Here is a 16,468-nt window from a genome sequence, read left to right on the forward strand (position 1 = left end):
AAAAGAACTATATACATTATCAACAAAAGAAATGTCCTCCTGTGCCATATCCAAAAAAACAGCACAGGGTTAGACTGGACTGACACCATATCCACACTGTTAGGATTCAATGTACAGCACAGCATGGAGCTCTATACATTTGAGAATTTAGAGTACCAGCTTACTTGTGGTTCCTAGAGTTTCCAAAAACAGAATGGCAAGCTGAGTCTTCAGCTATCGGGCTCCTCACCCTAGTCAATCCAGGCAGATGACCACCAACCCTGAATCTGGTTCTGCTGGTGGTTTGTTCCTGTAAAAGGGGAGTTTTTTTTTTCCTCCCACTGCCTCAGACAAGTTTACTCAAAGATAGTTGGCTGGATTTGTTGGGTTTCTCTCAATAATACAATACTGTAATGTCTTCAACTTACCATGTAAAGTGGCTCGAGATGACTTGTGTTGTGAAATTGTGCTATACACAGTAAATAAATAAAGTCTAACAACATCTGGGTTGGCTGAAAATAAAAATGGCTGCCATGACACAATATCAGACCAGATAGTTCAAGGACAGATGGAAAATTAAGTAAAAATTTAAGCTCACAAAAATTTGAAAATATTTACACTTGACTTAACGGGCACAACAGTCCTTTCCAGAAAGAGTTTCCTCAGGAGGGTAGTCTACAGACTTCACTGTCAATAGTACCTTTGAAGCACAGTGGTGCTACTCTGTAAAAATCAAACCCTCAGATCCAAAAATCTGCACGTTGCTCATCATTTGCTATCTAAATCAGTCCATCAATGTAAGTCAGTGACAGTGTATGGATTTTGTGATTGTTTTTCCCACAGAATTCATTCCAATGGAATTGAAGGTAGAGTTACACTTTCAGGTACACTATCATTCAAAGGTTTGGGGTCAGAAAGACAGTTTCATGTTTTCCATGAAATTCACACTTTTATTCATATGCTAACATAATTGCAAGGGTTTTCTAATCATCAATTAGCCTTTCAGCACCATTAGCTAACACAATGTAGCATTAGAAGACAGAAGTGATGGTTGCTGGAAATGTTCCTCTGTACCCCTATGGAGATATTCCATTAAAAATCAGCCATTTCCAACTAGAAAAGTCAAATAACACATTAACGTCTATTCTGTATTTCTGATTCATTTCATGCTATCTTCATTGAAAAAATGCTTTTCTTTCTAAACTAAAGACATTTCTAAGTGACTCCAAACATTTGAACAGTTGTATATGTAAAGCTTTCTGAACATTTTAAAGCGTTTTCTTTGAATGTTTTAAGCTCCAGCCACTCACATGCACTGCATTAATATGACAGACATCTCAAAACTTGAAAGTGACCTGACTTTTATAAGTGAGAAAATCTCCTTTTAAGTAATGTGGGTGAACGAACACTGAACTTTTGTACTGAACCACTGAACAGTCACTCCTGCAAACATGAAACCTGCAGTAAGTAGGTCCAGGCAGCCTGAGAGGTTCTGATATTTTCCTTTGCAGCAGATGTACAGATGTGGATATACAAACACATGCCTGACTTGAAACGGTCATTTAAAACACTTGAGAGCTGAGTAAATGGAAAAACTCTAAATGGCTGGCTTCTTTGCGTAACATTCAGACATTTTTCAGCATCTCCAAAAGTACAAGTATTAAAGCATAAACAAGAAAAACACTAAGCAGTGTGCTGTCTGGGGCCAATGTAAGCACAGCCAAAGAGACAAAAGCAGCACAGCCGGGTGAGAGTTGGATAGGGAGCAACGTTGTGACTCACAGCAAAACAAAGAAAAATACACATTTTTCATGTGAGCTTTTCTGCTGTTTTTCAAAGACAGGAAGCAGCGAGGTTGATGTTGGCGGTGTTTGGAGCCAAAAGAGTTATAACACCGATGCTGAGATATGTGCAGAACTTCTTCACCCAGCCCGTCTCAGACTTCTGACAGAAAATGGAGTCTGACACTTCCAATATTGTGAGTGTTATTCTTGTGACTGAGCCAAAACCTGCTGTGAACGTGGAGCTTGACAAACATCCATTATGTGAGAGACGACACCCTATCAGATGACAGCTGGTTTTAGGCGTGTCGTTAAAGCTGACCAACGTATCCCTTGAGGACAAGTAGCACAGAATGGTGTGAAGAAGTTTGATGAGGTGGTTAGGCCAATTTCAGTCAAAACAACTAGGCCTATAAAAACCACTCACTGACAGAAGCTCTACTGCAACTGCAGAAAAGTCATGTTTTATATCTGAGATCCTTCTTCACTGAGTTAACTGTAACTCCTTCTCTCATGTCTGCATAGCGATGTCTGCACTGTACGTGTCTAATGCACAGCTGCCAGAAAAGATGGCAGTCAATGCAGTTGGGAAGCATTTTGATCTTCAAGCCTGATAACAAATGGAGCCTTGTTGGAGTTCACAAAGGAACAGAAGTCACTTCACTGTCACATTTCTTATATTGTCCAATCCTGTATGGACACATCCAATCTCTGCTCCAAAGAGTCCATGTTAACAATGTGGTACTCTTATTATTTGCATACATATATGCTTAGCAGTGCATCATTGCTGTTTCTTGCAGATGTTAATTCAACACTCTAATGTTGTCTCCCAAAAAATACATTTCTAAATAACTAAATTGTTTGTTTTTTTTTACTTGGGATTTAAGGGAAACACATTTTCTGCCAGATCATGTCTTTTTGTGGCATATCACAAATCATCCATCCATCCATTCTCTATACACCGCTTTATCCTCACTATGGTCGCGGGGGGTGCTGGAGCCTATCCCAGCTGACTCGGGCAAAGGCAGGGGACACCCTGGACAGGTCGCCAGCCCGTCGCAGGGCTACATATACAGACGAACAAGCACACTCACATTCACACCTACGGGCAATTTAGAGTAATCAATTAACCTCAGCATATTTTTGGACTGTGGGAGGAAGCCAGAGTACCTGGAGAAAACCCGTGCATGCACAGAGAGAACATGCAAGCTCCATGCAGAAAGATCCCAGGCCCAGGCCGGGATTTGAACCAGGGATCTTCTTGCTGCAAGACGAAAGTGCTAACCACTACGTCACTGTGCAGCCCCATCACAAATCATCTCAAATCAATATATATTTGTCATTTAATACTCCGCCAAGGAATGCAGCGGAGTTATGTGACGATCAGCGTTGGTTTGTCAGACTGTCTTTCTGTCTGTCTGTTAGCAACATTACTCAAAAACAGATTAATAGATTTACATGAAATTTTCAGTGCAGCTCTGAAATGACACAACAACCTCATTAGATTGTGGCAGTGATGCCACTTACAGTCTGGATCTACGGATTTGATATGCATTTCCATATCACTGCGAGATAGCAGCATGCTATCACTGTAACTTTGACTAGAAGTGAACACTACGTCAGCCGCCTGCTACATATTTAGGTGACGTTATTCGGTATCCATACATAACATACACATGCATAACACATGCCTGTGCAGCACAAGGAAAGTTTGTTTGTGGGTACATCTATATTAAATGGCCACATTCTATGTTGCTGTGATTTCTGATCATCAATAACTAATAAACAAGTGCTGGATTTCTAACAAGAAAATGCTGCATTTCTGACATTGCCATATGGGGAATGAACAACCTTGGTGGAATACTGTACTCTCTGAGTGCTTTTCTGATTGTGTCAGGCTGTCCTTCCTGTTGAACTAACCAGTCATATATAAAGATGGGGCAGGACTCGTCATCCTACAGTCTTTACTTCGCTTTCTGGGTTACCAATCATGTTGTGAAAGAGTCATATTTCAACTCAAACTGTGCTATTTTCCTAAACCTGACCAAGTGGTTTTGGTGCCAAAAGTTAACCAAGATCAAATCATGTAGTTATGGCAGTGAAAGTGCCAAGAAAACCATTATATTTTGCTAAACCTAATCATATAATTTTGGTGACTAAACCCAACCAAGCAGTGAGTCAAAACCGAAAGCAAACAGCAAGCTAAAACATAACTTGAATGGAAGAATAATGTTCCCAAATGGGCTGTAAACCCCTTCCTCGGTGAAAATCCTGACCCTGACTTCTGCCTCCATCCTCCCATCTAACTTATACACAATTTGTGGCTCTTTCAAACTGAAAACGCTTCCTATTATGCCACAGTTATGTCAGAAATATTTTTTTGTTTAAAATAAAAAACTTAAGTTGGATATCTTTCATTGTTTTTGTTGATTTTTTTAATGGGAGCCAACATATAAAATGTTTTCCCAACTGCCAGATATTTTACTTCTTAAAATTTTTATTGGTTTCCACACTTATATCTGCACTATGTAAACACAGCCTGCAATGCAGTCCAGTTCAGTCAAAAAGTCCATGAATTTTTGTCACATAAACTGGCTGCAACTCGGTCACTAATGGCGCCATCACTGTGCAGATAAGTGCAGAAATGATCAGTTCAGTGTAAGGAGTGTACTTTGGGCAAATTTTTAAATGAGACATGTCAAAAAATAATTTTCATTAAATAGCTAATTAATGATTTTAAGCTTAGATTTGCTTTGCTTTGGCTGTTTTTGACAAGAACAGCATGTCACAGATGAGTAGTTCAAGGACCATAAGAAGGGTGAACATCTAATGACTCCTTCAGTTTAAGCAGTTTCTGGCCTTGATAAATGGTGTTTTTTTTTTAATGACATGACTTCTAAATCTACAGGGTGTCCCTAAAGTCTGGCCATATAGAAAATCTCATTAAGTCTATTTTTTATTTTTTTGCCTCCACAGATTAAATATGGTTTTGTTGGAAGAAGAAAGAGTTTAACCGGTACTTCTCAGTGGATGTGAAGGATGGACATATTGAAAGATAGTAGATTAATTTAAACCACATTATCCAAGGAGGATTCCACTTGGCTTTTCCACGATGGCAAAGGTGGTTAAAAAGTTTAAATAAAAGGGCAGTGTCATGGAAAAACCCAGTTGTGGACAACCAAATGTATCAGCCAAAAGTAAAGAATTGGTCATGGCTAAAATTCATGCTAGCAACAACAAAAAAATCACTTCCCTAACCCTAACCCTATCTTTCGATACGTCCATCCTTCACATCCACTTAGAAGTACCACTTCAACTCTTTCTTCTTTCGACATGGCCATATTTAATTTGTGGACGCCAAAAATACAGTTAATGAGATTTCCAATGTGTCCAGACCTTAGGGACACCCTGTACAGTGGGTTTTTGTGGTTCAAAAAGTTTAACGCATGATATTTTATGATTAGTCAGTCCTGGGTTTAGCAGCATGGACAAATAGGTGTCAGTTGAAGACATACTGACTTCCAAAAAAAATTCCACTGTGTGAACGAGGAAAATGTGCTGCAGGCAACAGACATTATTAGCCTTTTTCTTATCACTGTGTGCGTTTGAGCCATTTACACCTGCATTAAGTTGAGAGTTAATCTTGAGACTCTGGAGTGAAGGGCTCTGTTCAGCTGACCTGCAGCTGACCTACACCAGCCCCCCTCCAAAGCCTTGAACAGTAATCCCTGTGGCATGCTTTACATTGGCCCCCACTAGGATGCAGCAATTTCTGCCCTGTCTGGGATCTTTTCCCGCCTGCCTGTCATTGGTCCATCCAGGATTGACCCACCATCCCGGGACCAGTCCAGGTTGCTCTGCAGACTTCGCAGGTCTGGAATAAAATCAGCTAAGAGTCACTCCAGCAATGTTTTGTGTTGCATATCTGTCATTGTTGCTCCTTTTCATACCCCGTTGCTAACTTTTACTCCTTCTCTGTAGTTCTTTAATGTTTTTGTTCCACTCTCGTCTTTATTGAAAACACGAGCGAGTAATCTTTCATTAGGACAACAGAACACAAACGGCATGCATGCATGCCCTGGAGGGGGCTGTAAGTAACAGGCAGGCATTCTGAAAACATTCTTTTCTGGTAATAAAGTCCCTGTAAATTAAAACCACTTGCTGTTCTGCTCCCAAAAATAAGTCAGGCAAGGAATGCGACCCCTCAGCTTAAAATACAACCTTTGACAAATGTTTCCCTCTTGAATCAGACAGAAATAAAAGCAGATTACCAAAAGCAAAAACAAAAACTGGGCAATAACAGATGAAAACATAATAAAAGAAGCTGTTGCATAAAAACATTTTTATACATATAATAAAATATATAAAAGGGAAAATTCTAACCTCAAGAGGACATGATTTTACCAGAAGAAAGACACACACACACACACACACACACACACACACACACACACACACACACACACACACACACACACACACACACACACACTGTGTTTTTCTATCATTGTGGGGAGATACCATTGACTCCCATTCATATCTAACCCCTAACCCTTACCCTTACCCTAACCCTAACCCTAACCCAGACCAAAAGAATGCCTAACCCTAAAGAAACGTTTTTGCACTTTTACTTTTTTCAGTAACAACAACATGGCCAAGAAAACACTGTTTAAACTTGTGCGGACCGAAATGAGGTCCCCACAAGTGACATTGTTTTAGGTTTTCCAACAGTTGTCTATACTTGTCCGCACTAGTATAGCCAGCACCTGAGCACACACACACACACACACACACACATATATATATATATATATATATATATATATATATATATACATACATACCGTAAAACGGTAATGTTTTAAATGTATTCTGCGGTTTTTACCTAGATTTCTTTAAGAATTCATGGATAATTGATAAAAACAACACAAAACCGCATCCTGCTCAACATAAAAACCGCAGAATTACATGAACCTGTCTGGAAAAATGTCCCTTATTACCCCGCTGTCCCTTATAGCCCCGTTTTACGGTATGTATGTATGTATGTATATATATATATATATATATATATGCATATATTCTACCCTCTTGAGGTTAGAGTTTTCCCTTTTTCCATCCCCATCCTCGCGCTCTCTCTTTGGCATATTGCTGACACAGCACAGCCCAGACCTGGACCCTGAAGGCCCATGCTGCATACTCCACCTCTCTCTCTTTCTGAGTATATAGGTTTGCACTGACTAAACTTCCAGTATGGACACAGGAAGCTGCTCAGCAATTTCTCAGGTTTAGACACACTCTCAGTGGGATAATAGACCTCTTGTGGAAAGCAGATGTCAAAATGAGGCAAGGACCTTATTCCTCTACTCACTGAAGACATACTACCACATACTTGTCTGCCAAAAGACGAGGATATGTGTTAGACTATTTAAAGGACATGTTCAACATTTTGGAGAGTGTCCTTTCTTTTGGTGAGAGACCTGAAGGGTGATACCACTTTCCCAACATTTTGAGCGACAGCAGGAGGTGGTTCGCTGACAACAAAGATCTTCTTTTGCCATCTAAAGCTCATTAATTGACAGGTTTAATGTTGTTTGTTTAATGGGTGCACAAACAGAGCAGCGGAGTGATACATCTTTACCTGCATACATGTTGTCTGATATGACACGCAAATATGAAAACTTTTTGACAGGACCTAATACATGAAAAAGATGCTTGGGTAATTACTCTGCCAAGGAAAGCAGCAGAACGATTGTCTGTCTGTGTGTAACGTTACTCAAAAATGGAAAAACAAATTTGGATGAAATTTTCAAGGAAGGTCAGAAATGACACAAGGACCAACTGATTAGATTTTGGGAGTAATGTGGCTTACAGTCTGGATCCACGGATTTGTTAAAGATTCCTGTATCATTGGGAGATAGCGTCATGGCATCACTGTAACTATGACAACAAGTGATCGTCAGCTGCCTGCAGACGATCACATGATTGAAATCATACAACAACTGAGCAGCCTCGGCAGAGTACTGTGTTCTCTGTGTGCTTTTCTTGTTATAGATGTGCTGTCATTACATAGTTTGTCCAGTAGAGCAGCGATTGCATCGTTCACAATAAATCTGCAGCATGTGCAGCAGAGTGCATGTCACAGCTGAGCAGCAGGTATGAGATCAAATCCTCTTTTCATGGTAAGTTGCTAAGCAGTTTGTGAAATGTGCTGATAGAAAGTTAGTGAAATAACCTATGACACCATATTGTTTTCTCTTTTACTCCTAAAATCTGTGTCAGCATCAGCTCCATAAAACCTGGCTCAGCTATTTTTAAATGAATCACAGTCAGGAATATTGACTTCCTAGTGATCAAGTCACCACGTTTAAGTGCTGGAAGGATGGATAAAGTGTCCAGGCTGGATGTTTCCCTCAGCTTCCAACCTTTATGCTAAGCTAGGCTAATTGCCTCCTGACTCCAGGTCCACACTTTATGCACAGACATGACAGTAGTATAAATGGTTTCATCTAACTCGCAGTACTCATGTAAGTAAGTGCATTTCCAAAAATGAATCATTAAACAGAAAAACAACACTTGTTGAAGCTTAGATAAGAGATGTTATGGGTCAACTAATGGCTTGGTGAGTCTGAAAAGGATGCATTGCATTTGCTAACAAGAGCAGTCCGAGATTTCTGACCTCCGCCAACGGAAGATGATACGAAGTTGGAAAATCTAAATCCGGATCCAGAATCCAGATCCTTAACCGGATCAACACAAAATTTGAATGGAGTCTTCCCTGGGCCAAGATCCACCTCTGGTGAAAATTTCATGAAGATCCGAAAAGTAGTTTCCGAGAAATCCTGTCCACAGACACGCACACAGACAGACAAATAAATAAACGGACCCGATCGCATAACCTCCTTGGCGGCGGTAACTGTGTCTTGGAGGTTTTTGGAGCAACAGGTAAGACAGTACTTTCACCACCATTCTCCAAACCAAATATGTGTTTCTACCCTCAGGTAAGTTCCTCAGATATGGCAAACCTTTGTCAAGGAGCTTCTGATACGTTATATTATGTAATTTCAGCAGTTTCTGTATGAGTTTTGATTTGTTCCAAATCTACAGACAGCACATATTTCATATTCAAAGATGTCTTTTGGGTAGAATGTTAATTTAACCTTTATCTGTTCCTGTATAGCTGCTTGATAACCAGAGGTCAAGCAGCTGCATAAAAAGTCCAGATGTTCTGAATAAATAACGTAACCCTAACCCAACCCTAATCAAACCCTAACCCTAACCAAAACAATGGCTAACCCTAAAGAAACATTTTTGCACTTTTACTTTTTTCAGTAACAACAACATGGCCAAGAAAACACTGTTTAAACTTGAGGGGACGAAATGAGGTCCCCACAAGTGACATAGTTTTCAGTTTTCTGAGACATTTGGTCCCCACAATATAGCAAAAACATGGGCACACACACACACACACACACACACACACACACACACACACACACACACACACACAATAAATGACAAGAATGATGTTTTTTTTTAAGCAGGTTAATCCAAACTGTCCTCTCCTCATAATAAGATCTAAATCATCACACACATTCATGTGTAGTGCAGTAAGATGGTGCACATGTGTTAAATGATTGTGGCGACATGCAATGTAGATTCCTACTGCAGCCACACGGCTGAGCAGTGCGTAAATGACACACACACACACACACACACACACACACACACACACACACACACACACACACACACACACACACACACACACACACACACACACACACACACGCGCGCGCATAGTAAAACACTTCTTAAACCAGATGATGAAGTATTGTAACTTGATCTCTATCCTGGGACAGAAGCAGCAGAAAGCTGTGAGTATACTAATATATCACACTGCAGCTAGAGTTCTTCACAGCTTTGCTGTCAATAAGAGAAAAATATCGCTGCAGGCAGCCATTAATGGTGTCAAAGTAACAATTATTCTAACTGTATTTATATACCATGTTCATAGACCCTTTAATGACCCACGTCACAAATGACGTCACATCTTTAGCTGGAGGCAAAAGAGGATCCGCGGCCGTGACCAAAAGGCGAAAGACTGAGGGACTAGGCTCTATCAACTTTTCTAAAACGTCGTCCTGCTGTGTTTTTGGATGCCAGAATAGGAGGAATGACATTGGCGAACGCAAATGAAAGTTTTATAGGATTCCACCGAACACTCGTGCTCAGAGGGAACGAAGACAGTTGTGGTTAAATGCAGTGGACAGCAGAGACATATAGTTGCAACAGTTTAGGTGGGAGATTTGAATATAAGAAACTCGTGAGAGATTTTGGTGTGTGAAAAACAAAAAGACTGAAATAGTTTACCCCTGGTAGTAATGTGTCTTTTGGGTGATTCAATCACAAGTGGACACAAGGTCTGAGTATAGCTGTAACCAAGACACAGTGAGATCTGATAGCTCTGGACCAGATCCAGAAGCAGTCTACGTCTGACGTCCTCTGTCAGCAGAAGTACACCACCGTTCAAAAGTTAGGGATCACCCAGACAATTTCATGTTTTCCATGAAAACTCACTCCTTTATTCATGTGTTCACACATAACTGCACAAGGGTTTTCTAATCATCAATTAGCCTTTCAACACCATTAGCTAACACAATGTAGCATTAGAACACAGGAGTGATGGTTGCTGGAAATGGGCCTCTGTACCTTTATGTAGATAGTCCACTAAAAATCAGCTGTTTCTGACTAGAATAGTCATTTACCACATTCACAATGTCTAGATTGTATTTCTGATCAGTTTAATGTTATCTTCTTTGAAAGACTGCTTTTCTTTCATCATTTCTTTTTGTGGTGTACCACAAATATATCTCAAATCAACATATCTTTGCCATTTATTTTGTCATACTGTCCTTCCTTTTGAACTAACCAGTCATATATAAGATGGGGCAGGACTCGTCATCCTACAGTTTTTCCTTCATTTTCTGGGTTACCAATCATGTTGTGAACGAGTCATATTTCAACCCAAACTGTGCTATTTTCCTTAACCTGACCAAGTGGATTTGGTGCCAAACCTGAACCAAGCTCAAAACATGCAGTTATGGCAATTAAAAGTGCCAACCAAGCCATTATATTTTGCTAAACCTAATCATATAATTTTGGTAGCTAAACCCAATTAAACAGTAAGACAAAACCAAAAGCAAACAATGAGTTAAAACAAAACTTGAGTGTCAGAATCATGGTTCCTCATGGGCTGTGAACCCCCTCCTTGGTGAAAATCCTGATCCTGACTTCTGCCTCCATCCTCCCTTCTAACTCCTTATGCAGACTTTGTGGCTCCTTCAAAATATAAGTGCTTCCTATTATGTCATAGTCTACTGCTTGGGAAGAAAACATGTTTCTTTCAAAACTTCATTGAGAAAGCAGTTTTCTTTTTGGAAGACAGTCGTTAAGTCTTGTTTTTAGACTTAAGTGAATTTGTATGTCTTTTCTGATATGTGGTCATGCTGTTCTTTCAAATTTTAAGACAAGTGACCCCAAACTTTTGAACAGTAGTGCATATGCACATATGCACTTTCATATTAAAGTGCAACAACAAAAGACAAAATAGTGATCACAAGTGGTCACCCGAGATGCATCTGGAGACGCATTCTAATGTCAAGTGTGATCTCATGTGCTGAGGACCAAAAAGATGGAAACAGAGTAAACCATAAGATCAAGGCTAAAACTAAGGATTCTTTTTACTGCTACTGAAATTATTAGTCTGCCTTCAACTGATCAAGTTTAATCTATCTTGCTGTAGAAAGTTCTATGGACCTTTTACAATCTATCTTTATGTAACAGTAACACAGTCAAAACTGAGCACACAGAAATATTACATGTCTGTAGAAATGTGATTATTGGCCATGCTTTAAAACAGTCACCCTTACTTAGAAAATTGTAAGTTGAAGGCCAAACACCCACATGGTCATGGCTGTGCTGTTTAGCCGTTAAAGACAAAATCTGAAATACTGTGGTAATACCTACCCGAAGGCTTATGAACAATGATATTGAAAAGAAACTAGAATAGCTATGGGTGCTAACACCTGATTGTCTTTTGAGTCTAGAATATATTATCTCAATTATTTTTTGGAGTAGGTTTTGCATATTTTCAATCTGCTTCACACAGATGTGGAGTTACTAACATCTGGTCAGCGGGTATCATTTTTATTGGCTGATGAGCGGGTAAGATTATGAACCTGTCTGGAAAATTTGGCCCTGAGAACCAAATACATATGGGGATAAAGGAAAAAGGAAATGAGCAGACCCATATGGAGACTGAATATTTGGTTTTAGACCAAGTTATTTTGTATAGTTTTGTGCTGAGTGGAAGAAAAGTGCATTGATGTCGATAACGTTGCAAAGTCATCAACTGGTCAGGAACACCAAGAATGCAATGGTTTCCTCTCCTACTGTACCCCACTGTTGTTATAGCAGAGAAATAAAATTGAGCGCAGCAGCCAAAAATAAGTTTGTTTCTGGGAAATGAAGTGTGGCCTCAATTTAACCTTGAGGATTAAGCTGTAGGTGGGTTACAGCCAAGGAAAATACTATATTCTTCAGGCAAGAATTTGGATTGACATCACTGATTTCTAAAGAATATGAAGCAGTGAAGGTGGCCACAGCTGGAAGAAGTCACCTGATACTTACCAAACCTCTTATATCCAAAGGACTGCACCTCCTCCTCATCAGCGAAGTCGTCTGGAAGGAGAGAAATACATTAGTAACTGTGAACCTGATGTTTAAAGAGCTACAAAGTGAATCATAATGCAGATATACAGAAAAAGCAAGCAGGCATTTATCCCACATTAGTAAATAGCTGTCCAAGCATATAAATAATGAAAAGGCTCTTGCTAAAATTCCAGTTATGAACATCTTCACTGGTGGATTTTTGTAAACTCATAAATCTTTATGAAGACTGTAAAAATGCTATTGAAAGCTAACTATCACAATCAGTTTAAATTTGATTAGTCTTATTTTGAGAATGTCCCTCTCTGGTAATTGATTAAATTCCTAAAAAGTCATCTCTGTGTATCAAATTTACATATGTAGAAGGCCTTTTTTTCCCATTAAAATAACCCCTTTCCATCATATAATGCCTTAGAATGTGACTCTACACTCTAGAATGTGCAGATCTAGAAGGTCTCCACCTCTTTCTCTGCTCACTCCTCCCCTCTTGCTGCAGTTGGAGAACATTAGCTCACCCATGACTCTGCTCAAACACTGCAAAACTACTCTACACTGCACACTGGCAACTTGTAAGGCACGTGTTTTGGAGAAATTAAGTCACAGATGATTAAACCAGTAAGTGATTCTGTGTAAGAGTAATGACAAAGAAAGTCCCACTCTGCAAGCTGACAGGATTGGTTCCTTATGTTTGTTACTTCGCAAAGGAACGGGGCGGAGTTATGTGATGATCTGTGTTGACTTGTCTGTCTGTTTGTCTATTAGCAACATTACTCAAAAACTGATAAGCAGATTTAGATTAAGTTTTCGGGATGTCAGAAATGGCACAAGGACCAAGTGATTAGATTCTGGCAGAATGTGGCTTATAGTCCTGATCCATGGATTTGTTGAAGATTTCTGTATCATTGTGAGACAGCAGCACGCCGTCACTGTAACTATGACAACAAGCGAACACTACGTCAGCTGCCTGCTGATGATCACATAATTGCAATCCTGCTACAAATCGACCGCTGCAAACTTATCGGGACTTACGTATCTGTTGGAAATGATACAAGGAACAATTGACTACATATTTAGGTCACGCGATTCGGTATCTGTACATAATGTACACATACATAACACGCACCTATGTTCAGCACAAGGTCCTTTTGTTTGGGGGTACATCTATATTAAATGGCCACATTCTATGTTGTTGTGATTTCTGATCATCAATAACTAATAAAGAAATACTGCAATTCTAAAAAAAAAAAAAAATTCTGCATTTCTGACAATGGTTGAATGAACAACCTTGGCGGAGTAGTGCACCCTCTGAGTGCTTTTCTAGTTAAAGGGGAACTTTGGTTTTTTTCAACCTGGGGTCTGTTTTCATATGTCATTTCATACATGTGAGTGATGGAGAAATGAATTTTCGACATAGCTCCAGTATTTAGCCAGGCAGGCAGCTTTGCAGCTCAGCCAGCGAAAATATGGGGCAACTCGCCCCCCCCCCCGCATCAAAGTCCACCCTGTGTCAGATTACAGAACAATTAGTTTTTTCTAAACCTGGTAAAACTAACGGGTCGTCAGTGCGCATTTCTGAGTTGTGGCAACAGAATGGTGCACTACACTTCGCGCAGCTTTCACAGACTACCGTACTCGGAGAAGGAAACGCTAAAGTTGTGGCTAAACGTTTTACAAATGGATCCTGAAACTCCAGTTGATGCACTTCGACGTAAAAACTTCGGTAATCCGACACAAAATCGCTCCACTCGTCTCTCTTCACCTGAGGCAAACAGTTGTTTCCCCCATCGGTGTTTTGGCGCGAGCTATCGCGCAATCTCGGAACGAAATTTGCTTTCTAGCGTCCCGAGATTTGGATAGAGACCACAACAAATAGTGATCGCCAAGTAATGTGGAGGTTTTCGTTCACTTCTCATCTCTAGTATGTTGTAGGACACTCGTTGAGACTATCCGAGCCGGTCAGTGTGGGAATAAAAAGCACGTTAGGGTGGACTTTGACGCGGGGGGCCAGTTGCCCCATACTTCTCGCTAGCTGAGGTGCTAGCTGAACTGTTAAGCTGCCTGCCTGGCTAAATACTGGAGCTATGTCGAAAATTCATTTCTCCATCACTCACATGTATGAAATGACATATGAAAACAGACCCCAGGTTGAAAAAACCAAAGTTCCCCTTTAAATATGATACTCTGAAAGTCTGAATCTATGTTTTTTCATTGGCAAACAAAGTAGAAACCTCATCCATGGTGCTGACTGCATATTGCACTCATGTTATGTCTTCCAGCATATAAAAAATACCATATGAACATATTAGTAAGGTCAAAAATGTAATTTTGCCCACAGGGTGTCTTTAAAACTCTGGCTATTTTCAAAGAATATGTGCCCAAAATCATAGAGGATTAGTTAAAAATTAGTATCTGCAGCCCACTGAATCTATTTACTGGCTATTCTTAGCAGCTTACATTCAGGTTCAACGTGTCTCACTCGGATTAGCTCATCTCTTTTAAGTAGACACCTTTTTTTCACACTGTGGGATGATGCCAGTGACCTCTGAGCAGACCCCATGATGGAGAGTAGAATGAGTTAAGAGGTGTCAAGAACAATCTAAACTGCTGTAAAAAATCTGAAACCCCATCTTACTTGAGGAATTTGCCTTTCCCAATACCCCCAACAACCTGTTTTATGTTTATGTTTCCATGCAACATGATTGTGTCCTATTACACCAGAAATGTTACTGTGAGTATGTTTGGCCGATCAAGAGTCATTCCGGGAAACAGAGCTTCACATTTTACCCAAAGGGCTGACTTGAAAATAGATCTGTGACTCAAACTCCATGTGATTTAGATTTTGGAATGTGTAATGCTGTAATGGGATGAGATACTTCAGATAGATTGCTCAACATTATACTTAGGAATTATTGCTCAGCATTACGATCAACAGATCACAGTGAAGACTGGTTTCGTTATTTCCAGGTCAAGAGATATTGCACCATGTTGTGCTTTGGTTGAAAAGTGGAAGGCTTTTGAGAATATTAAGCAAGACAAGAACTGTGTTTTTTTTTTCACCAGTATTTTAAGTGCATTTCCCAATCTTGCAATGTTCAATCCTGCATTTCATCTAAACATTGCCACTGTTTTTGGTACACATGCAAAATGAATCTGTTCAATCATTAATGTTGCTTTAATGTTAGTGTTTAATGAATCTATAACTATGTCTCAGTGTTATTCTAACATGTACACTGCAAACGTTGAGCATATGCTAGCGTTAGTCCTCTTTAATCATATTTACTAACAATATTCCTCCGCATACCTTTATTAAAACTGAATATAAATAGGAGGAACTATCCCTCTAATATCTCTGGTTGTACTAGCTATTTTGGAAAAAAGTTGAATGAGTTGACTGATACTACAACACACTGCAACAAATTTTAAAGCATCAATATCATAGGATATATCATGGTTTCAACAACAGTTTAATGTCTATGCCATGGAGTCATAAAGATACAGTAAACATCGGTGCCCTTAATGTGTAATCTGTTTTCTGATCATTCATTGGAGAATACCTTAAAAAGTGCATTTTGAGTAAACGTTCAAGGATCATAATGTGAGTTTCTCTGCACTCAAGTAACTAAAACCATGACTATTTATCAGTTTTCTATCACTGCAGAAAAGAAAAATGTTGGAAACTAAGACTACAGGACTAAGACTACAGGTCTAGAGAACAAACTGAGAGTAGAATTTGACTTTCAAGCAATGAATACTACAAACATGAGCAATGTGAACTGTCCAAGTTATTACATAAAACATGTGAGCACCAGTGTTGTTTTTATACAGTACAAGATGAACCTACAATCAGAATGTAGGTAAAATGAGACCTTTTATTTGCTAGAATTTAGTTTGACCAACTACCTGTCCCACATTGTGATATGACCCTGGAAATTTCCCCCAAAATCTATTCATCCATAACCTATACACCGCTTAATCCTCAT

At 39.5% G+C, this 16,468-nt stretch overlaps 1 protein-coding gene across 1 annotated transcript in view; it reads right to left on the minus strand.

The window, feature by feature from the left end:
- The window catches only part of LOC110952002 (signal transducing adaptor molecule (SH3 domain and ITAM motif) 1), a 66,774-nt gene that overhangs the window by 46,475 nt on the left and 3,831 nt on the right, over positions 1–16,468 (minus strand). Inside the window, exon 2 of the mRNA XM_022195306.2 lies at positions 12,450–12,500. Coding sequence (XP_022050998.2) covers positions 12,450–12,500 — 51 coding nt within the window. The remainder of the gene's footprint in view (positions 1–12,449; positions 12,501–16,468) is intronic.

Source organism: Acanthochromis polyacanthus, chromosome 9, assembly GCF_021347895.1.
Source record: "Acanthochromis polyacanthus isolate Apoly-LR-REF ecotype Palm Island chromosome 9, KAUST_Apoly_ChrSc, whole genome shotgun sequence".
Taxonomy (NCBI): domain Eukaryota; kingdom Metazoa; phylum Chordata; class Actinopteri; family Pomacentridae; genus Acanthochromis; species Acanthochromis polyacanthus.